General features: G+C 46.9%; 1 protein-coding gene across 5 annotated transcripts in view; it reads right to left on the bottom strand.

Moving 5' to 3' along the window:
* Positions 1-2840: 2840 nt before the first annotated feature.
* The window catches only part of LOC137344773 (SH2B adapter protein 2-like), a 566922-nt gene continuing 545619 nt past the window's right edge, over positions 2841-24143 (bottom strand). For 3 of the 5 annotated variants that reach the window (XM_068007911.1, XM_068007910.1, XM_068007909.1), the window contains exon 9: positions 15911-17348. In XM_068007911.1, coding sequence (XP_067864012.1) covers positions 17050-17348 — 299 coding nt within the window. In that variant the 3' untranslated portion in view covers positions 15911-17049. Of the gene's footprint in view, positions 3295-15910; positions 17349-24143 lie in introns of those variants that run through there. The other 2 variants (XR_010968459.1, XM_068007912.1) reach the window with 2 other exon arrangements.

Raw genomic sequence — 24143 nt, 5'->3', positions numbered from 1 at the left:
GGAGGGAGAGTGTCATCATGGACTGGGGGAGGGGGGAAGGAGAGTGTCATCATGGACTGGGGGAGGGGGGAAGGAGAGTGTCATCATGGACTGGGGGAGGGGGAGGGAGAGTGTCATCATGGACTGGGGGAGGGGGGAAGGAGAGTGTCATCATGGACTGGGGGAGGGGGGAAGGAGAGTGTCATCATGGACTGGGGGAGGGGGAGGGAGAGTGTCATCATGGACTGGGGGAGGGGGAGGGAGAGTGTCATCATGGACTGGGAGAGGGGGAGGGAGAGTGTCATCATGGACTGGGGGAGGGGGAGGGAGAGTGTCATCATGGACTGGGGGAGGGGGGAAGGAGAGTGTCATCATGGACTGGGGGAGGGGGGAAGGAGAGTGTCATCATGGACTGGGGGAGGGGGAGGGAGAGTGTCGTCATGGACTGGGGGAGGGGGAAGGAGAGTGTCATCATGGACTGGGGGAGGGGGGAAGGAGAGTGTCATCATGGACTGGGGGAGGGGGAGGGAGAGTGTCATCATGGACTGGGGGAGGGGGGAAGGAGAGTGTCATCATGGACTGGGGGAGGGGGAGGGAGAGTGTCATCATGGACTGGGGGAGGGGGAGGGAGAGTGTCATCATGGACTGGGGGAGGGGGAGGGAGAGTGTCATCATGGACTGGGGGAGGGGGGAAGGAGAGTGTCATCATGGACTGGGGGAGGGGGAGGGAGAGTGTCATCATGGACTGGGGGAGGGGGGAAGGAGAGTGTCATCATGGACTGGGGGAGGGAGAGTGTCGTCATGGACTGGGGGAGGGGGGAGGGAGAGTGTCATCATGGACTGGGGGAGGGAGAGTGTCATCATGGACTGGGGGAGGGGGGAGTGAGAGTGTCGTCATGGACTGGGGGAGGGGGGAGTGAGAGTGTCGTCATGGACTGGGGGAGGGGGAGGGAGAGTGTCGTCATGGACTGGGGGAGGGGGAGGGAGAGTGTCATCATGGACTGGGGGAGGGAGAGTGTCATCATGGACTGGGGGAGGGGGGAGTGAGAGTGTCGTCATGGACTGGGGGAGGGGGAGGGAGAGTGTCGTCATGGACTGGGGGAGGGGGGAGGGAGAGTGTCATCATGGACTGGGGGAGGGAGAGTGTCATCATGGACTGGGGGAGGGGGGAGGGAGAGTGTCGTCATGGACTGGGGGAGGGGGAGGGAGAGTGTCATCATGGACTGGGGGAGGGAGAGGGAGAGTGTCGTCATGGACTGGGGGAGGGGGAGGGAGAGTGTCGTCATGGACTGGGGGAGGGGGAGGGAGAGTGTCATCATGGACTGGGGGAGGGAGAGGGAGAGTGTCATCATGGACTGGGGGAGGGAGAGGGAGAGTGTCATCATGGACTGGGGGAGGGGGAGGGAGAGTGTCATCATGTTGGATGGGGAGAGAATGCTTCTTTGAGCTGAATGAGGGGAGGGATGAGATTGTTAAATCTGTGTGACTGGATCTGGAGGAGTGCACTAAAGGAGGTTGTAGTTTGAAAGGGAAGGATGACTTCTGAAGTATCTTTTGAAGAATTATGGCTCTGTTTGGTCTATTTAAAACCTAAATCTCACCTCTTTTTCCTTTTTTTTTGATTAAAATAGACCAATGGTGTTGAACATGATGCAAAGTGAAGCACACTCCAGAGTCCCCTGGGAAACACTGACAGGTCTTTGTGAACTGAAGGCAGGAGAGAAAAAGTGGGTATTTGCGGAATGGGATCTGTCGGCTCGCAGCACGAACACACCCTGCTCACTAACACTGTAATGATGCATTGGGACAGAAGTGTTGCAGCTAATGAGTCTGTGAATTGCCCTTTACAGAGTTTGTGGCTCTGTTGGAAACTGAACAGGTCTTCGGGTGATCAAAGTGTTAACTAAAAATGAAAATATCTTCAGCACAATTATATTTCAATCCATATTTCAGCACAGTAATTGACTCACTGCACCTCAGAGGGGCTCAGTCTCACGTCTGTCTCACTGTGTGTCTCACTGTCTCACTATATGTCTCACTGTGTGTCTCACCGTATGTCTTAATATGTGTCTCACCCTGTATCTTACTATGCGTCTCACCATGTGTCGCACCATGTGTTTCACCACGTGTTTCAGTATGTGTCTGGGTGTCTCACTCTGTGTCTCATTATGTGTCTCACCACGTGTTTCACCATGTGTCTCACTGTGTGTCTCACCCTCACCGTGTGTCTCACTATGTGTCTCACCATGTGTTTCACCTTGTGTTTAACCATGTGTCTCATTGTGTGTTTCTCATTGTGTGTCTCACCATGTGTTTCACTATAGCCTCATTGTGTGTTTCTCACTGTCTCACTATGTGTCTCACTGTGTGTCTCACCGTGTGTCTCACCGTGTGTCTCACCGTGTGTCTCACAGTGTGTCTCACAGTGTGTCTCACCGTGCGTCTCACCGTGCGTCTCACCGTGTGTGCCCCACAGTTTATGCATGTCATGATGCAAAATCCTTCTGCAGATTGTAGAACTTCCTGGATTGTTGAGCTGTAAAACTGCGAGAGATCACATGGTGCTGTGGGTCACAATATTAGAGCTCGTTTACTCCTCAACATAAGAAAGGAATAAATCCACATTTTCCTTTTCGGATACCTGACCATCTGACCTTGGGTAATATATGCTGATAGGTTGCCAATACTCTGCCTGCACCCACTGTTTGTTGCTGTGGCTGATTAATGCCACTTCTCAATGATAGTATTCGATGTGTTGGTGTCTGTGGTCCCATGTGAGTACTGTCTGGACCCCTCCCCCACACACATCTCAATATAGACTTTCCAAAGCAAATGGAGGGGTAACAACTAAGAGAGGCAGAGAATGAGGCAATTTATTTACATCAAAAAATGCATCAAACATTTACCACAAGAGAAATGGAATAGGAATATGTTTGAAAATATGAATCAATTACAGTCACATAATCTGCTGTGGAAAGGGTTAATGCTTCTCGGTCCAGGTTTGGTAAAGAAAGGGTTTCTTGCTTGCAATCAAGAAAATCATAAGGATGTAGGATCATTATCCTTTAATGAATTCTGCTTGCTACTAAAATGAACGGGGTCTGGAGGTGTGCCCTTGTCAGTCTCTGCGTGTTGTGGTGTTGAAGGAATGCTCTGGGCAGCAATCACTGGCCTGCTAATCCAAACATGTTCATCCGACCGAATCAGCTTAAAGCCTCAATGGAGCCCTGCGTTTTTATAACGTGAATCCATCGCAGCCCCTGGTCACCAACCTCTGTGTAGATTCTCTGTGGTCCTCGATGTTCCAGGGAGACCCTGTTGGATGTAACACTGAACAGTCAAGGCTATGGCAGAATAAGTCAAAACTCATAGCTGTTTCCACTTTTATTGCGGGTAGTGGATGCACTTAATCTCAGTCGAGGGTTTTCATTTTATTTTCTATATCAACACTGCTCGAGGTGTCTGACTGAATAGAAGTGCCTCAATCCTTGCTAATTGCCACAGTGGTGATTTATGTGCTGCTCTGACGTTGTTTATGTAATTAATGTCGGTAAGTTTGATTGCAGCTGACACATCCTGACATGATTTATGCCGATGAATTTTAGATTCTAATGTCATGTGTGGCCTGAAGTTGAATTAAAGCAATTGGAATCTTGTGGGTTGTATCTTACAGTCTGACTGAAAGAAAGATTTAAAGTTGCAGCCTCACTATGCTAGTATTCATGGACACCAATACCGTGTGTGGCATCCACACAACCAAAAGACAGATCGACTGGACCTATAGATACATCCACACGACATTTAGATACATCCACTGGACCTATAGATACATCCACACGATCTATAGATATATCCACTGGACCTATAGATACATCCACTGGACCTATAGATATATCCACTGGACCTATAGATACATCCACTGGATCTATAGATACATCCACTGGACCTATAGATACATCCACTGGATCTATAGATACATCCACTGGACCTATAGATACATCCACTGGACCTATAGATACATCCACTGGATCTATAGATACATTCACTGGACCTATAGATATATCCACTGGACCTATAGATACATCCACTGGACCTATAGATATATCCACTGGATCTATAGATACATCCACTGGATCTATAGATACATCCACTGGACCTATAGATACATCCACTGGACCTATAGATACATCCACTGGACCTATAGATACATCCACTGGACCTATAGATACATCCACTGGACCTATAGATACATCCACTGGATCTATAGATACATCCACTGGACCTATAGATACATCCACTGGACCTATAGATACATCCACTGGACCTATAGATACATCCACTGGACCTATAGATACATCCACTGGATCTATAGATACATCCACTGGACCTATAGATATATCCACTGGACCTATAGATATATCCACTGGACCTATAGATATATCCACTGGACCTATAGATACATCCACTGGATCTATAGATAGATCCACTGGACCTATAGATACATCCACTGGATCTATAGATATATCCACTGGATCTATAGATACATCCACTGGATCTATAGATACATCCACTGGACCTATAGATACATCCACTGGACCTATAGATACATCCACTGGATCTATAGATACATCCACTGGACCTATAGATATATCCACTGGATCTATAGATACATCCACTGGACCTATAGATACATCCACACGATCTATAGATACATCCACTGGATCTACAGAGACACCCACACAACCTATAGATACATCCACACAACCTATAGATACATCCACACAACCTATAGATACATCCACACAACCTATAGATACATCCACTTGACACATAGATATATCCAAACAGCCTATAGATACATCCACACAACTATTAGATACACCCACTGACCTATTGATGCACCCACTGACCCATAGATACATCCAGCCTTCCAAACATGGACAAAAGAGCTGAAATCCAGAGGTGAGGTGAGAATGACTGCCCTTGTCATCAAGGCAGAATTTGACCGAGTGTGGTACCAGCGTGTTGTGTGGCACTACCACCGTGCACAAAGGGATAGATTCAGAACAGATCTCGCAGCTCAAAACTGGGCATCCATGAGGTGCTGTGGGCCATCAGCAGCAGCAGAATTGTATTCCAGCACAATCTGTAACCTCATGGCCCGGCATATTCCTCACTCTACCATTACCAACAAGCTAGGGGATCAACCCTGGTTCAATGAGGAGTGTAGAAGAGCATGCCAGGAGCAGCACCAGGCGTACCTAAAAGTGAGGTGCCAACCTGGTGAAGATACAACTCAGGATTACATGCATGCTAAACAGCGGAAGCAACATGCTATAGACAGAGCTAAGCGATTCCACAACCAACGGATCAGATCAAAGCTCTGCAGTCCTGCCACATCCAGTCGTGAATGGTTGTGGACAATTAAACAACTAACGTGAGGAGGAGGCTCTGTGAACATCCCCATCCTCAATGATGGCGGAGTCCAGCACGTGAGTGCAAAAGACAAGGCTGAAGCGTTTACAACCATCTTCAGCCAGAAGTGGCGAGTGGATGATCCATCTCGGCCTCCTCCCGATATCCCCACCATCACAGAAGCCAGTCTTCAGCCAATTCGATTCAATCCACGTGATATCAAGAAATGGCTGAGTGCACTGGATACAACAAAGGCTATGGGCCCCGACAACATCCCAGCTGTAGTGCTGAAGACTTGTGCTCCTCTAGCCAAATTGTTCCAGTACAGCTACAACACTGGCATCTACCCGACAATGTGGAAAATTGCCCAGGTATGTCCTGTCCACAAAAACCAGGACAAATCCAATCCGGCCAATTACTGCCCCATCAGTCTACTCTCAATCAAAGTGATGGAAGGTGTCGTCGACAGTGCTATCAAGCGACATTTACTCACCAATAACCTGCTCACCGATGCTCAGTTTGGGTTCCGCCAGGATCGCTCGGCTCCAGACCTCATTACAGCCTTGGTCCAAACATGGACAAAAGAGCAGAATTCCAGAGGTGAGGTGAGAGCGACTGCCCTTGACATCAAGGCAGCATTTGACTGAGTGTGGCACCAAGGAGCCTGAGTAAAATTGAAGTCAATGGAAATCAGGGGGAAAACTCCAGTGGCTGGAGTTGTACCTAGCACAAAGGAAGATGGTAATGGTTGTTGGAGGCCAATCATCTCAGCATCAGTCCATTGCTGCAGGAGTTCCTCAGGGCAGTGTCTTAGGCCCAACCATCTTCAGCTGCTTCATCAATGACCTTCCCTCCATCATAAGGTCAGAAATGGGGATGTTCGCTGATGACTGCACAGTGTTCAGTTCCATTCGCAACCCCTCTGATAATGAAGCAATCCGAGCCCGCATGCAGCAAGACCTGGACAACATCCAGGCTTGGGCTGATAAATAGCAAGTAACATTCACGCCAGACAAGTGCCAGGCAATAACCATCTCCAATAAGAGAGAGTCTAACCACCTCCCCTTGACATTCAACGGCATTACCATCGCTGAATCCCCCACCATCAACATCCTGGGGGTCACCATTGGCCAGAAACTTAACTGGACCAGCCACATAAACACTGTGGCTACAAGAGCAGGTCAGAGGCTGGGTATTCTGCAGCGAGTGACTCACCTCCTGACTCCCTAAAGCCTTTCCAACATCTACAAGGCACAAGTCAGGAGTGTGATGGAATACTCTCCACTTGCCTGGATGAGGTCAGCTCCAACAACACTCAGGAAGCTCGACACCATCCAGGACAAAGCATCCCACTTGATTGGCACCCCATCCACCACCCTAAACGTACACTCCCTTCACCACCGGCGCACTGTGGCTGCAGTGTGTACCATCCACAGGATGCACTGCAGCAACTCGCCAAGGCTTCTTCAACAGCACCTCCCAAACCCCCGACCTCTACCACCTAGAAGGACAAGAGTAGCAGGCACATGGGAACAATACCACCTGCACATTCCCCTCCAAGTCACACACCATCCCGACTTGGAAATATATCACCGGCTCACCACCACCTTCTCAAGGGCAATTAGGGATGGGCAATAAATGCTGGCCTCGCCAGCGATGCCCACATCCCATGAACAAATAAAAAAACCCACAACCTACAGATACATCCACTGATCCAAAGATATATCCACACGACCTATAGATACATCCACATGACTTATAGGCAAATGTGGATGTGGACAAAAAATCCAGGAAGTGACTATTACTTAAATAGAAAGAAAATAATGTGCGTGGAAAAGGAAAGGGATCTGGGGGTCCTGATTGACAATAAATTGAAACTATCGCAACTTAGCTCAGTGGCAGTGAGTAAAGCAAATCAGATGTTGGGATATTGAGCCGAAATAGTGAGGTAATCCTGCCAATCGTTGGTGCGACCACACTTAGAATAGTGTGTAACGTTCTGTTCACCACAGTATAAGGATATTGTAGATACTGAAAGGATACAGAAGAGAGCAATCAGAATGATTGAGGAGATGGAGGGATTGGATTATGAGGAGCAGTTATGTGAATTGGGCATGTTCTCACTGGAAAAGAGAAGGTTGAGAGATAATGTGATTGCTGTTTTTAGGATTCTAAAGTGACTAAATAATGTAGACCATGACAAGCTGTTTCATCTTGTCCAGAATGGTAGAACACGTGGAAACAATATTTCAGTGAGTGAGTGGTCAATCTATGGAACAGGCTCCCTCGGGAGACGGTGGGAACAGATAGTGTTGATTCATTCAAATGCAAATTAAATAGATTTCTTTCAGAAAATAATATTTTGGGATTGAGTATATCAGTAATTTGAGACATGACATATGGTGAGTGTAGCATGCTTGGGAGGAACAGGTGACTTTCTACCACCTGGAATTTTCCTTGCCTTGTGTCTGGGTCTGTTGGAGACTAATTGGTAGAGATTGATTGCCGTGATTAGTCAATAACTCTGTGATGGTTGTATCATGCAACTCCTTGGATGGTGGATGGTGAACCAGATGGACTTTGGTCATTTTTCATCCAGCAATTCCTGTGTTCCTTTTATAACTTGCATTTTGTTGGATGCACAGCGAATGTTCGAACTCCATGCCAGCTCTTCCCATCAGAACCTTACCTCACCTAATCACAGTAATAAATTTACACTGATTGTATACACTTTGTATATACTTTACCTCTTGTATACACTTTGCTTCTAATTCTTATTCTTTGTGTGTCACAGGCAAAGTAGTTTAATCCCTCTCAAGCTGTGGAGATAGTTGGATCAGCACAGAGTTTAATTTGAAGGCGCCCTGAGTTGCGTGAGTCTCCATTCTTTGGCCAAATACCTGAATTTGGCCTCATTGTGCTACTTCAGACTGGGGGTTGTTCTGTTCCCTTATCACCCACCTGCAGATAGAATAACGCTGAAGTTGTGCACAGACAGATTCAATCTGAGCGAGCAGATAGGGAGGGCATTGGGAATGGGGCCAAAGGTTCAAGCTTTTAGTGGGATGACTTTGACCAATATTAAGTTGGAGAAATTTTCCCTAAACTCTGTGACTTGATGTCAAGCAGCACAGTAGTGATTATGGAGTCAATGGTGGTGGCAGAGAGGTAGAGCTGGACCTAGAATGGAGCCTTGGCACTCCTGTGGTGGCCATGCAGGGTGGGCATTGGAGAGGTCATTGCAGGAGATGCAGTAACTACAAGGAGAGTGATAGGAGAGGAACCAAGCAAGGTGCCTTGGAGATGGACCCACAGAACAGATGGTAGTGGAAGAGAAGGAGGAAGTGGTCAACTGTATTGAATGCTTGGAAAGGCGACAATATTGAACACTAAGGGAGGTCAATGTGTCACAGTTGCAGTTACAGACAATGTCACTGGGGACATTGACCAGGGTAGTCTCGGTGCTGTGGGCAGGGTGGAACTGGACTGAAGAGATTTGAACAGGGAGTGGTGGCACAGGTGGGCGAGGAGACAATGCATTCAAGGACCTGCAAAGGAAAGTTGAAGATTACGGAGGGGTTAAGGGTGGGCTTTTTGAGGTGGGGCATGATGGCCACAGGGTAAGGGGATACCGCCTGAGACAATGCCTGCAAGTATAGAGCCAAGGAATGGCAACATGCAGCAGAGTTGTATGGGAGGGAGACATGAGTGAAGAGTCTCATGGAAGAAATGAGCCTGATGATGAGGCCTGGAGGTGGATGAGGGGAAAGCTGCAGAGTGCTGAGAGATCAGGGCTGGCATGCGGAGAGCACTATGGGGAGTCGGGGGCAAGGGACGGGGATATGGAGATGGAGGAGGAGGAGATGGAGGAGGAGGAGGAGGTTGAGTCGGCCAATAAAGACATAAATATCCAGAAGCTCCTCACACTTGACATTGGAGTTGAGAATAGAGGGTGCAGAGGAAGGGGTCAGAGGAGTCACTGAGTGACCAAGAGGAGGAGCTTGAATTTCTCCCGATACTCCAAGATAATTCCAGAGTAGTAGTGGGATTCGGTGGTTGAGAGGGAAAGACAGTCTTGCTTAAGATGACGCAGCCACATCTGGTGTGATCTGGACAATCAGGCAGTTGTGCACCAGATGCACTGCAGTCAATGAACCTCAGATTGTAGTTCAGACCCCATTGAACCACAGAACTATAGAGAAGATACAGCACAGAAGGGGGCCATTTGGCCCATCGTGACCACGCCGGCTCGAATGTGGTGACCAGAACTGTGCACAATACTCCAGCTGGGGCCTTACCAGTGTTTTATACAGTTCCATCATTACATCCCTGCTTTTGTATTCTATACCTCGGCTAATAACGGAGAGCATTCCGTATGCCTTCTTCACAACCTTATCTACCTGTACTGCCACCTTCAGGGACCTGTGCACATGCACCCCAAGGTCTCTCACTTCCTCCACCCCTCTCAATATATTCCCGTTTACTGCGTATTCCCTTTTACTGTTTGCCCTCCCTAAGTGCATTACCTCACACTTCTCCGGGTTGAACTCCATTTGCCACTTTTCCGCCCACTCCACCAACCCATTGATATCTTCTTGGAGTCTACAGCTATCCTCTTCACTATCAACTACACGGACAATTTTTGTGTCGTCTGCAAATTTGCCAATCATGCCCCCTACATTCAAATCCAAATCATTAATATATACCACAAACAGCAAGGGACCCATCTGGAGGACTGCGTTCAGTTCTAGGCACCGCACCTCAGGAAAGATATATTAGCCTCGGAGATGGTGCAGTGCAGAATCACCAGAATGATGCTGGGGATCAGAGAGTTAAACTATGAGGACAGGCTGCAAAACTTGGTTTTTTCTCTTGAGTTTAGAATGGTGAGGGGTGATGTCATTGAGGCAGACAAACTATTTCCTCTGGTGGGGGAATCCAGAAAAAGGGGGCATAATCTTATCATTCGAGCTAGGCCATTCAGGAGTGAAATCGGGAAGCACTTTTCCACACAAAGGGTAGTGGAAAACTGGAACTCTCTTCCCCAAAAGACTGTGGGTGCTGGGAGACTGACGCCCCATCTCCAACCTCCCTTTCCTCTTCAAGGCCCTTGACCGTGTTGTCGCCTCCCAAATCCGTGCCCATCTTTCCCACAACTTCATGTTTGAATCCCTCCAATCAGGTTTCCGCCCCTGCCACTGTACTGAAACAGCCCTTATCAAAGTCACAAATGACATCCTATGTGACTGTGACCGTGGTAAACTATCCCTCCTCATCCTTCTCCACCTGTCTGCAACCTTTGACACAGTTGACCACACCATCCTCCTCCATCGCCTCTCCTTCATCGTCCAGTTGGGTGGGACTGCCCTCGCCTGGTTCCATTCTTATCGATCCAGTCATAGACAGAGAATCTCCTGCAATGGCTTCTCTTTCCGCTCCCGCACCGTTCCCTCTGGAGTCCCCCGAGGATCTATCCTTGGCCCCCTCCTATTTCTCATCTACAGGCTGCCCTTTGGCGACATCATCCGAAAACACAGCGTCAGGTTCCATGTGTACGCTGATGACACCCAGCTCTACCTCACCACCACCTCTCTCGACCCCTTCACAGTATTTGATTTGTCACACTGCTTGTCCTATATCCAGTACTGGATGAGCAAAAATTTCCTCCAACTACACATTGGGAAGACCGAAGTCATTGTCTTTGGTCCCCGCCACAAACTCCGTTCCCTAACCACTGACTCTATTCCTCTCCGTGGCCACTGTCTGAGACTGAACCAGTCCGTTTGCAACCTCAGTGTCCTATTTGACCCTGAGATGAGTTTCCGACTCCATATCCGCTCCATCACCAAGACCACCTACTTCCACCTCCGTAACATCGCCCGTCTCTGCCCCTGCCTCAGCTCATCTGCTGCTGAAACCCTCATCCATGCCTTTGTTACCTCTAGACTCGACTATTCCAATGCTCTCCTGGCCGGCCTCCCATCTTCCACCCTCCATAAACTTGAGCTCGTCCAAAACTCTGCTGCCCGTATCCTAACTCGTACCAAGTCCCGTTCACCCATCACCCCTGTGCTCGCTGACCTACATTGGCTCCCAGTCTGGGAAAGCCTTGACTTTAAAATTCTCATTCATGTTTTCAAATCCTTCCATTGCCTCACCCCTCCTTATCTCTGTAACCTCCTCCAGTCCTACAATGCACTGAGATCTCTGCGTTCCTCCAATTCTGGTCTTTTGCGCATCCCCAATTTTAATCACAACACCATTGGTGGCCGTGCCTTCAGCTGCCTCGGCCTTAAGCTCTGGAATTCCCTCCCTAAACCTCCCTAAACCTCTCCCCCTCTCTACCTCTCTCTCCTCTTTCAAGATGCTCCTTTAAACTTACCTCTTTGACCAAGCTTTTCGTCACCTGTCCTAATATCGCCTTATGTGGTTCGGTATCAAATTTTGTTTGATAATTGCTCCTGTGAAGCACCTTGGGACGTTTTACTGTGTTAAAGGCGCTATATAAATGTAAGTTGTTATTGTTAACTAGTCTTCCATACGTCCAAAGATCCATGGCCATGTCCAGTGCGGAGGATCTTCTATCGTGCATCAGTGTGCAACAACTGTTTGTTTCCAGGCCTTTAAATTATCGCCGGAAATCTCCCTGGGGCTTCTCCAGCTCTGTCGCTGTAACTTTGGCAGAAAATTGGTGGAAACCCCGTTTACATCAAAGTTACGACGGTGGAGCAGGTGAAGCCTTAAGGAAATTCTCACCATACGCGTTTGTTTTTCCAAATTATTTAGCGATACCACAGGATATACACCAGTATATAGTAAATCTATGTTTGGTACCATTTTAGTTAAAGCATCACTAGTGGGTGCCACACTCTATACTTTATGTCAGACATAAAAAACTATTTTTAAAAAAGCTGATCATTTGCAATCTGATACAATCAGACAGAACTGGGGGGAGATGAGGAGAAATTTTTTTTTACTCAGTGAGTTGTGATGATCTGGAATGCATTGCCTGAAAGGGCGGTGGAAGCAGATTCAATAGTAACTTTCAAAAGGGAATTGGATAAATATGGGGGAATGGGACTAATTGGATAGCTCTTTCAAAGAGCCGGCACAGGCACAATGGGCTGAATGGACTCCTTCAGTGCTGTAAGATTCGACGATAATTATATACAGTCAGACAGGTCAATATGGTCACATATAGTTAGAAGCAGTCAGTGTAGTTAAATACATTCAGGTTAGTAACGTCCCAAAGAGAAAACACTTTAATTAACACTGAGCGATTTTTGTTAATCCAAACTGAAGTACTTTATTTAATTAGAGCACTGAGGAGATCTGACTGTTTGGGGAACGTTTGAGAACAATGACACAGTCCAATGATCCTCAACAAACTCTACCGGGCAGACTTTCCTCTTTTGTGCTTGGGTGGAAATAAGTGACTGGGTGGAGCAGATGAGGAGAATCAGGCCCTGAGAGAAATCAGGCCCCGGGGGAAATCAGGCCCCGGGGGAAATCAGGCCCCGGGGGAAATCAGGCCCCGAGGGAAATCAGGCCCCGGGGGAAATCAGGCCCCGGGGGAAATCAGGCCCCGGGGGAAATCAGGCCCCGGGGGGCGGGGGGGGGGGGGGATATATCTGCTACAAAGCACACCCATGTTTTGCTCCATTTATTTTTGGAACAGACAGAAAATCAGGCAGGCTCTAGTACGGGCCTGTGACCCTCCTGACTCATTTTGCCTCTGTGCTCTCCGCGCAGACACACTAAAGAGTAAAATCTGCACCTTAAAACTCTACTATTACACAAATATTTGCCACGTTCACTCGGATTTTCACTTAGCCAACCATAAATATCAGACCCGTACTGACAACCTTGGCTTTAAGTACTGGAAAAGGAAAAGCAAACAATCTACATTTCGAGGGTTAAAACATCCCAGTAGAACATGAGATTACAGATTCTGTCTTGGGACAGAAACTGATTGTTAAGTTAAGAGGTTCACATTGCAAATGTCCAGTTTGCAGCTTGTGATAAACTAGCTCCAATTAAACTGTAAGTAACCCTCCCGCCCTCCCCTCCCCCTCACCCCGACCCTTCAGACAGGTACTGGATCAAACAAGACTACTGGATCTGCCAGGGGTGATTACTTTGATCAGTTGGTTTACGATGTCAGTGAATTGCACTAGGCCTCGGGACAGACAGACCCAGCTCACTTGCTCTGTTACCCGTGGGTCTCTTCTGGTTGGCATCAACAGTTATGAGAGAACCAGTTGCCAGCTTTTCCATTTTCAATGAAGGTCGGCAGGGCAACGAGTTTAAAAACTGGGAAATCTGGTGATAGAAAGTTCTATAAAATGTTACGGCTTTATTAGCAAAATATTTACGGACCAATTCAAAACCACTTTGCCCTAACGATCGCTGCAAAGTGTTTATGCACTCCTCTCCCCGCAAAGATTTTCATATTAACAAATCCAGAATATTTACAGGTTAGTTTTGTTATGATTAATATTGGGCTGTAGACAGACTAATAAAGGAACATGTGGAGCTCTTTAAACATGGCCATTGGCCATTGGGGTGTCCCCGCCAATATTATCTTTTCAGTTCTATAAAATGTGCACAAAATGTTAATAGTTTGTTTTGGGACACAGACGTTCCTCTCCCAGGGCCCAATTTTGTTCCTTTGTGTCGAGGTAGTGATGAAGTAAGACCTCCCCCATCACCTTGCCACAACCCCGACCCATGTTCCTGGGTCAGGGGTCATTTGTCATGCAGCGCGGGAGCGCGGGTACCAAAGGGTAGGAGAATCCCAGTGGTTTTGGGCATTTAAAGAGGCAGCAGAGCCCTGAAGAGGAGAAGGCAAAAATATTTTTTAGGCCTTGGCCGAGATCGAGGCCTGAGGTGGTGAAGTTTAGGGCAGAAATGGAACATAGGGTCAGGAGTAGGCCATTCAGGCCCTTGAGCCTGTTCTGCAATGGAGGTGGAGGAGGCTTCTGCCAGATCTCCTCCTTTCATCAGGAGAATTTGGGCCCATTACCACCAGTACCCTGGGCAGATCACCACCTTCCACCAGGCCATACTGGGGAACAGAGTGGGTGAGAGAGCAGTAGGGCAGGACACCCAGCCCCACCACCCCACATACAGCAGGTCAAAAAGGGACGGCCAGTGACCGGGAGGGGGGGGCTAAGGGAATCCAGGTTGGGGCAGGGAGATGGTGGTAAGCTCAGCGCCTCATTCTCTTGCCATTAGTCGTCCTGCCCAATTTGGGGTGGGAGAGTATAGGAAGGTCCAGCCCTCCCCCCCTCCGTTCCTGCTCTTACCTCGTGCTTAGACAATGTTCACACTGAGGGGGAGATTCCAAAAGAAAATTGGAATCAGGGCGTTTTGTCCCTCTAGATTTCAGCCCCTTAGATAGTGGGGAAAATCCTGATCCAGGTCAGTAGGCTCATAACAATGTAATGAAACTTGTGTTCTCTAAAGATACACACTCTTGTTCCCAGCTTAGTGATATATTTAATATCAAATAAAGGATTCATAAAATGAAGAATTTGTGGCAGCCCAAAATTTCTGAATCTCCAGGAACTTCACCTGGTGCCCTCAGCTGAGGCTTCTCACATCAAACTTTCCTGAGGTTGGATGTCCTGTAAATGCATGACTTCAATACACAACTAATCTGCAAAGTTCACACAGTGGAAAGGAACGCAGCAAAGGACCAGGATGAAGCCAGTTCCCCCGAGTTCCCCCAACATCCACCACTGCAGTTTCTGAACTTTTGAACTTGAGCTATTGCTGATAAGAAGCATTTTTCACTACTCTGTACCTCAAAAAGGTACATTTAAAGTGACAGCATCCCTTTTGTTGGCTTGAACCTGTGGTGTTGTTGTTAGCCAAAACCAGAAAGGGTTAAACATAAAACTGTTCACAATAAGTTCTGGGAGAAATGTTCCATTAGTTTCGGATTGTTGTTCCAAAGAGCCAGCACAGACCCAATAGACCAAATAGCCTCCGAGATCTCTGTGTTCCTCCAATCCTGGCCTCTTGCGCATCCCTGATGTTAATCGCTCCACCGTTGGCGGCCGTGCCTTCAGCTGCCTGGGCCCTAAGCTCTGGAATTCCCTCCCTAAACCTCTCCGCCTCTCTCTCCTCCTTTAAGACACTCCCTAAAACCTACCTCTTTGTCCAAGCTTTTGGTCACCCGTCCTATGTAGTACGGTGTCAAATTTTGTCTGATAATCGCTCCTGAGAAGCACCTTGGGACATTTTACTACAATAAAGGTGCTATATAAATGCAAGTTGTTGTTGTTGTAAACGTCTATGGTTCTAAACTCTGAGTGATTTGAAACAGAATCTCTCGGCCTCCGTGGCCCACCTCATTATCCTGCACGGAAATCAATGTCATTTACAGGGTTTGGTTGTTACTATCTGAACACAGTTATTAACATTGCTTGTTAATGTTAAAAAGGACAAAATAAAAAATAAACTCTTTTGTACAATAATGTTCTAACTTACTACAACTCAACACGGGCTGTACTACTTTATTTGTAGGAATTACAAACATGTCTTGGAACCTCTGAGACAGTAAAAATCATGATTCATTATTTTTCATAAAATTTTCCAAATCGTACATCAGTATTATAAAGTACAAATGGACAAAATTACGAAACATTTCTTCATTTACGATATTTGCAGTGAACAGTCTCCAAAGTTTCTCTGTCAGTTTTTTACCTCATTTTTCCCTCCTGGTCGCTCTTTCACTCAATGCAATGCCCAGCTCTCCTGCCAGAAGGTCCGAATCCCAGGCTGGACTGTACAATTCTTCACCACCATTGCCAATGTCACTCCCTCATTCAGTGGGAAGGGATAGATTTGGACAATGGCAGCCTTGGTCTCCTGCTCCACTGAGATAGAACACACCAACCATCAAACCGCTGAGGGATGAGTGCAACAAAATTCACCCAAGTGAGGTGTTGAATGACAGGCTGCGTGGGCCTCAATACCTTAAGGTTGGGGGCCGAGAACTTAAATGCTGGGGCTACTTAAACACTGTGGTATACGGATTTAGATTGTTATTGAAATACTGCTTCACGCTTAAACAGGTTAACCTCTCGTCTGATTTCAGTAGCATGGTCCAACAGCTCAAATCACACATAGGCCTAAAAACTACTGCTCACTTTAAAATCAGTCAGCACCACCACTAAAGTAACAGCACAAAGGAATGTCGTACAAACTAGGTCTTTATCTGCTCATATCACCAGCTCTAATTTGTAGGCTCACTAAAAATATCAACACCACAGTCAGGATAAAGAGTAAAATACTTCAGCCTTACTCATTGTCTGTACACAGTCCAATGAGACTCTCTTTTTACAGAAATAGGGAATAGTGCAGATACAAATAAAGAGAAAGAACACATTTAATCAGGAAAGGTAGGCATTGTCACTTGGCCCTGAACCAGATGAGGTATCAAACACCCTATAATTCACATTAAACACTCAGTCTGTGTGTAGTAGTCTTCATTTTCATCACTAGTAGTCAAATAACAGGACACTGTCTCTTTACCTTGACTCGTAACTGGGTCTCTTTTACAGAGCAGACGCACCTGGCCAAGTATCCCTATTAAATATGATCCTTAGACATTCTCCCAGGTTTGCTTCTTTGCGCTTCCTTGTCTTAGTAGAAAGAATATTGATTTTCCACTGCTCGTGTTCGATTCCTTGATCCATCGCTCTCATGGTAGTCCTCGGAGGGCACAGCTGGACCCTCAGAGTTATTGTTACGCGTGGCGATGGTGACCTCTGATCTGTGGTGTGCCGGATGGGTAATGGGTGATGTCCCTTCAACTTGGGCAGCGGATTGGAGGCTGCCAGCTACAGAGTTGGCAAAGTAGTGCTGTGATTGATGGGTATCACTTCTGCAGCTGGGTTGCGAAGGGGCAGCTGGAGGTGTGGCATTGTGTGACGTAGTCATCTCTGTAGGGGATAATAAAATACGTTGGAAGATACATTTCTTGCATAAAGAATCCCAGGGCTTTTAAAATAAGGGTGCCAATAGATTGTAGGGTCACAAAAGAGATGGTTTTCGAGCCTTTCCAAAAGCTTTCAGATATTTTGTCGCCTATTATGAAATTCTATTTTAACTATCTCCATCCATCTCTTTGTAAAGATCACAAAGTACAGATGAGGAAGGTCATTCTCTCATCGAACTCACCTTCATCAACATCTATCATTGTACCTAACTCTCGAATGACCCCAGGTGGCCTGCCTCAATATCCTACCCTGGAATATCACTCCAGATATTGATCACTCTTTGTGAAGAAATCCTTCCTGATATTGGTCCTTAACTTGTCTTTACCACTTTGTACCTATGTCCCTCGTGGTATCATTTGAAATGGTGCTCCAAGTTAACATTTTCTATTCCATTTCACACCTTAGACACCTGTCTAAGGACCTCTCCCCACCCCCCCCTCCCCCCCTCACCTACTTCTCTGTACTGTTGGTGACTTGCACTGAACCCTGGTCTGACCAGTGGATGATACAGCTTCAGGATGATAATCCTGTGCAGCTCAACATTTTGTTTCCTTTATTCAAAGCTGTTCCGCGTTGACTGGACACGGTAGTCTAAATGTTCTGACGTTGGTGCATTTTACTCCCAAATGATTGGAAACGGATTTTGCACTGACACAAATAGCAGTGTGCTATTTGCACCTAATTTTGCACGTTCACCTCATTACCGTAATGACTCCAGGTGCAGATATGGACTTGGGCAGCGCGCACACAAGAGGTGGGGGTGGGTACTGAGAAGGGTTTGGCTAATGTTAGGACTAAACAAAGTCAGTCATTTCTGGATGAGATAAGGAGCTGCTACATGTTATCGAGGGGACTGACAATGAGGCTCTAATTGACCGAATGTTGACTAAGAATGAGGACAATCTGGCAGATCCTGAGGTGGTGTCCAACTGGGGAACACTGAATGAAGAGTAAGAAAAGGGAAAGAAAAGAGCAACAGCAGCATTAAACTTTGGGAAGGCAGGTTTTAGGAGGAATGGAGAATGGTTAGGGAGATATGAACTACTTGGTAAGAGCCAATGTGGACTTCACTAAAGGGAAGTCAAGCCAGACCAACTTAGTCAAATGTTTTGATAAGGTTTTGACGAGGTTTTGGTAGCAAAAACTTCCAGTAGGTCAATTTTTTTTCACGTTTTCGAGCGTATGTCCGATTCCCCTGTGAATGTTGCTGGTGGGTCTGCTTCCACCATCCTTTCAGGCAGTGCATTCCGGATCGTGCCAGCTCTCTGCGTAGGAGGAGTTCTCCTCTGATTCTTTTGCCAATTATCTGGGATCTGTGTCCTCTGGTTGCCAACCCTTCTGCCAGCGGAAATAGTTTCTAAGGTGATCACAGTGCTTGCCCGCAGTTCCAGTACAACCACATGTTGTTTTATATTCTCACTTTAAGCTACCACAAGGAGTAGTTGAGGCGAATAGCATAGATGCATTTAAGGGGAAGCTAGATAAACACATGAGGGAGAAAGGAATAGAAGGATATGCTGATAGGGTGAGATGAAGTAGGGAGGGAGGAGGCTCGTGTGGAGCATAAACACCAGCATAGACCAGTTGGGCCGAATGGCCTGTTTCTGTGCTGTACATTCTATGTAATTCTATATAATAGTTCAATCTCAGTTTGCATCTTTCAGCGATCTCCGTTCCCCGTGTGCTAGCCCTCTCACTGCTCTATAACTGGGAGAATCTCTTACTGTTCCATTTGACTGCTCCAGCTTCACTCCTTTCCAGTTCACTCTTGATTTCCCAGATCATTCCCAGAATCTGGTGCTTACAATGTCATCAACATTTTCATCCATTCCTTTGCTTCCTCCCATGGTGCTCATACCCTTTAAGAAATGCCAATCCCTTTAACAGCACAATCTTCTCCACTGTTTTTAAACGAGAATTCTCATTACCAATTCCAGATCGTGGAGATTTGTCCAGGGAATACACTGGAGATAAAGGCGAGGGGGGAAATCAGAAGGATTGTCAACTTAATACCCATTTTCCTCACCTTCTAGAGCCTGGTTTAAAAGCAGGAGAGACATGGGAATGTTACATGAAATAAACGCAGGCAGAAGAAAATTAACTTTAAAAAAAATGGGAGCCACAAACTAAGAATGTTTACCACAAAAATAATCTGCTTCACATTTCAAACACCATCTTAATGTAATTACAGCCAATGATTTCTTTAGTGATAATGGCAAATGGTCTTTTCATTACTGATTGAATTGGTGACAGATGGTCTGTTTAGCAGTGGGAGAGTCCACACTAACAGTTTCTGTTCTAAAGAGGCGGAAAGGGCTTGAGGCCCTTTTAATTTAGACATGTGGTTAAAGGATAACTCTACAGCAATATTATTGAAAGAAAGACTTGTATTTATATAGTGTCTTTCACGACCTCAGGATGTCTCAATGCGCTCTACAGCCAATTAATTACTTTTGAAGTGTAATTACTGTCGTAATGTAGGAAGCACAGCAGTGCAAACAGCAAGGTCCCACAAACAGTAAAACGATAATGATTAGATCATCTCTTTTAGTGATGTTGGTTGAGGGATAAATATTGGCCAGGACACAGGGGAGAACTCCCCTGCTCTTCTTCAATATAGTGCCATGGGATCTTTTACACCCACCACAATAGGTAGGCAGAGCCTTATAGTTTAATGTCTCATCTGAAAGATGGCACCTCCAACACTACAGCACTCCCTCAGTACTGAAATGAAGTGTCAGCCTAGATTATGCGTTCAAGTCTCTGGAGTGGGGTTTGAACCTACAACCTTCTGACTCAGAGCTGAGAGGGCAACCAACTGAGCCATAATTGTGGTTAATCCGAAGGACCTCTTGCCTATCGAATCATAGAATCATAGAATGGTTACAGCACAGAAGGAGGCCCTTTGGCCCATCGAGTTCTTGCCGGCTCTTTGCAAGAACAATCCAGCTAGTCCCACTCCCCCGCCCATTCCCCGAAGCCCTGCAAATTTTTTCCCTTCAAGTATTTATCCAGCTCCCCTTTGAAAGCCATGATTGAATCTGCCTCCACCACCCCCTCGGGCAGTGCATTCCAGATCCTAACCACTCACTGTGTAAAAATGTTTTTCCTCATGTCACCTTTGGTTCTTTTGCCAATCACCTTAAATCTATGTCCTCTGATTCTCGACCCTTCTGCCAATGGGAACAGTTTCTCTCTATCTACCCTGTCTAGACCCTTCATGATTATGAACACCTCGATCAAATCTCCTCTCAAACTTCTCTGCTCTAAGGAGAACAACCCCAGCTGCACCTTTGTGCTAGATATAGTTCATTGTTTGTGTGGGTCTCTCAGAGCCAAGCCTTGGGTCTCCGAAACTGTAGGCAGCTCACTCAGATGTTTAGGCACAGGGTGGAAGCCATCTTGTCCACTGGGTCCTGCTAGAATTAGAGTTGTCCATGAAGTATTGATGGAGTTGAACCACATGGTCAGCTTTAGCTAGGAATCTACATGAATTGCGAACATGCACGGTCCCAGTTGTCTTTAGGACCCTTTTTTAAAAAAATGTCAATCAGGAAGTAGCTACGGTACAAGTGTAGTGACCGTGAGAAGTGGTTTCAGTTTACACTGGTGATCTAGGTATCAGCCCCAGTTTAGCAAATCAGGCAAAAATGGGCCTGAACTGGTCCACAGTCACAAGTCCAGCTGCGGTGGCAGCTCGGAACATGGACATGGAGCCCCTCCACCGAATTTGAATAAGCTACTGGTTCATGAGACTCTTGCTCACAGAGCTGAGTCTGGCGCACACTTGGTTGGGGAATCTGGCAAGGCAGCATGTCTTAAAGGGCTGCAGCTCACCATTAAAGGGGAAGTTTTGTGGGTGGCAGAAAAGAGGACAAGTTTTCACAATGGAAAAGTGGAGACATGTGGGCGTCAATGCTGTAGAATTGGAGGTCCTGCTGCAGGAGGTGTAACAAAGGCGAGTGGCTTTGTTTGGGGCCGAAGGGACACCCTCTAGTAAAAGCACAGATGTCAGCTGAACAGAGGGAGGTCACCAACCGTACCTGGCTGCGAATGAGGAAGAAGTTTGCTGCTGTCTGAATAAGACAAAGGTAAGTGTGCTCCTCATTTTTGTACACATTTCCTGTGGGGCCCCCATCAAGCATGGCACACACCTATCCCCTCTGGGAGGTATCATTTTGAACATTGTGCACAACTATTACCCTTTTGCACACACTCTTTCACTGTGCCTAAGCTTTTTTTTATTTGTTCATGGGATGTGGGCGTCGCTGGCAAGACCAGCATTTATTGCCCATCCCTAATTGTCCTTGAGAAGGTGGTGGTGAGCCGCCTTCTTGAACCACTGCAGTCCGTGTGGTGACGGTTCTCCCACAGTGCTGTTAGGAAGGGAGTTCCAGGATTTTGACCCAGCGACGATGAAGGAACGGCGATATATTTCCAAGTCGGGATGGTGTGTGACTTGGAGGGGAACGTGCAGGTGGTGTTGTTCCCACGTACCTGCTGCTCTTGTCCTTCTAGGTGGGAGAGGTCAAGGGTTTGGGAGGTGCTATTGAAGAAGCCTTGGCAAGTTGCTGCAGTGCATCCTGTGGATGGTACACACTGCAGCCACTGTGCGCTGGTGGTGAAGGGAGTGAATGTTTAGGGTGGTGGATGGGGTGCCAATCAAGCGGGCTGCTTTTTCCTGGATGGTATCGAGCTTCTTGAGTGTTGTTGGAGCTGCACTCATCCAGGCAAGTGGAGAGTATTCCAACACACTCCTGACTTGTGCCTTGTAGATGGTGGAAAGGCTTTGGGGAGTCAGGAGGTGAGTCACTTGCCACAGAATACCCAGCCTCTGACCTGCTCTCGTAGCCACAGTATTTATGTGGCTGGTCCAGTTAAGTTTCTGGTCAATGGTGACCCCCAGGATGTTGATGGTGGGGGATTCGGCGATGGTAATGCCGTTGAATGTCAAAGGGAGGTGGTTAGACTCTCTCTTGTTGGAGATGGTCATTGCTTGGCACTTGTCTGGCGCAAATGTTACTTGCCACTTATCAGCCCAAGCCTTGATGTTTTCCAGGTCTTGCTGCATGCGGGCACGGACTGCTTCATTATTTGAGGGGTTGCGAATGGGACTGAACACTGTGCAGTCATCAGCGAACATCCCCATTTCCGAGCTTATGAATGGAGGGAAGGTCATTGATGAAACAGCTGAAGATGGTTGGGCCGAGGACACTGCCCTGAGGAACTCCTGCAGCAATGCCCTGGGGCTGAGATGATTGGCCTCCAACAACCACTACCACCTTCCTTTGTGCTAGGTATGACTCCAGCCACTGGAGAGTTTTCCCCCTGATTCCCATTGACTTCAATTTTACTAGGGCTCCTTGGTGCCACACTCGGTCAAATGCTGCCTTGATGTCAAGGGCAGTCACTCTCACCTCACCTCTGGAATTCAGCTCTTTTGTTCATGTTTGGACCAAGGGCTGCAATGAGGTCTGGAGCTGAGTGGTCCTGGTGGAACCCAAACTGAGCATCGGTGAGCAGGTTATTGGTGAGTAAGTGCCGCTTGATAGCACTGTCGACGACACCTTCCATCACTTTGCTGATGATTGAGAGTAGACTGATGGGGCGGTAATTGGCCGGATTGGATTTGTCCTGCTTTTTGTGGACAGGACACATCTGGGCAATTTTCCACATTGTCGGGTAGATGCCAGTGTTGTAGCTGTACTGGAACAGCTTGGCTAGAGGCGCGGCTTGTTCTGCAGCTCAAGAAACAGCAAACCAATGCTGAGGTGTCCAGACTGAGGCTCTCCTCTGCTGTCAGAGAGTGTTTCTCAGTGAGGTCGGCAGCCTTGGATGCAGAGGACAGTGTCCCATTCTCCTCAGAGCAATCCACCCAGTGTTTCTCTTCCTTCAAATATTGTCAGGTACCTGGGCTGTGACACAAGGCAGCTTCCTGGATAACGGCCACTGATGTACATGATGAGGTTTCTATGGTCAGATACCACCTGAATATTGATTGTCAACCCTTTCCTTTCATGAAGGCTATGGAGTTGATACGAAGACGACCTGATACCCACATGGGTTCCACGTGTGACTCTTTAAACTCATAGAATCATAGAATCGTTGTAGCACAGAAGGAGGCCAGTCTGCCCATTCCACCAGCCTGTCTATATCCTCTTGAAGTCTATCACTATCCTCCTCACTGTTCACTACACTTCCAAGTTTTGTGTCATCTGCAAATTTTGAAATTGTGCCCTGTACACCCAAGTCCAAGTCATTAATATATATCAAGAAAAGCAGTGGTCCCAGCACTGACCCCTGGGGAACATCACTGTACACCTCCCTCCAGTCCAAAAAACAACCGTTCACCACTACTCTCTATTTCCTGTCACTTAGTCAATTTCGTATCCATGCTGCCACTGTCCCTTTTATTCCATGGGCTTCAATTTTGCCAACAAGCCTATTATGTGGCACTTTAACAAATGCCTTTTGGAAGTCCATATACACCACATCAACCGCATTGCCCACATTAATCATCTCTGTTACCACATCAAAAAACTCAATTAAGTTAGTTAAACATGATTTGCCTTTAACAAATCCATGCTGGCTTTACTTTATTGATCCACATTTGTCCAAGTGACTGTTAATTCTGTCCTGGATTATCATTTCTAAAAGTTTCCCTACCACCGAGGTTAAACTGACTGGCCTGTAGTTGCTGGGTTTATCCTTACACCCTTTTTTGAACAAGGGTTTATC

The sequence above is a fragment of the Heptranchias perlo genome, chromosome 28, assembly GCF_035084215.1.
Source record: "Heptranchias perlo isolate sHepPer1 chromosome 28, sHepPer1.hap1, whole genome shotgun sequence".
Taxonomy (NCBI): domain Eukaryota; kingdom Metazoa; phylum Chordata; class Chondrichthyes; order Hexanchiformes; family Hexanchidae; genus Heptranchias; species Heptranchias perlo.
The sequence above is the reverse complement of the archived record's forward strand: the minus strand, read 5'-3'. Positions and strand labels throughout refer to the sequence as shown.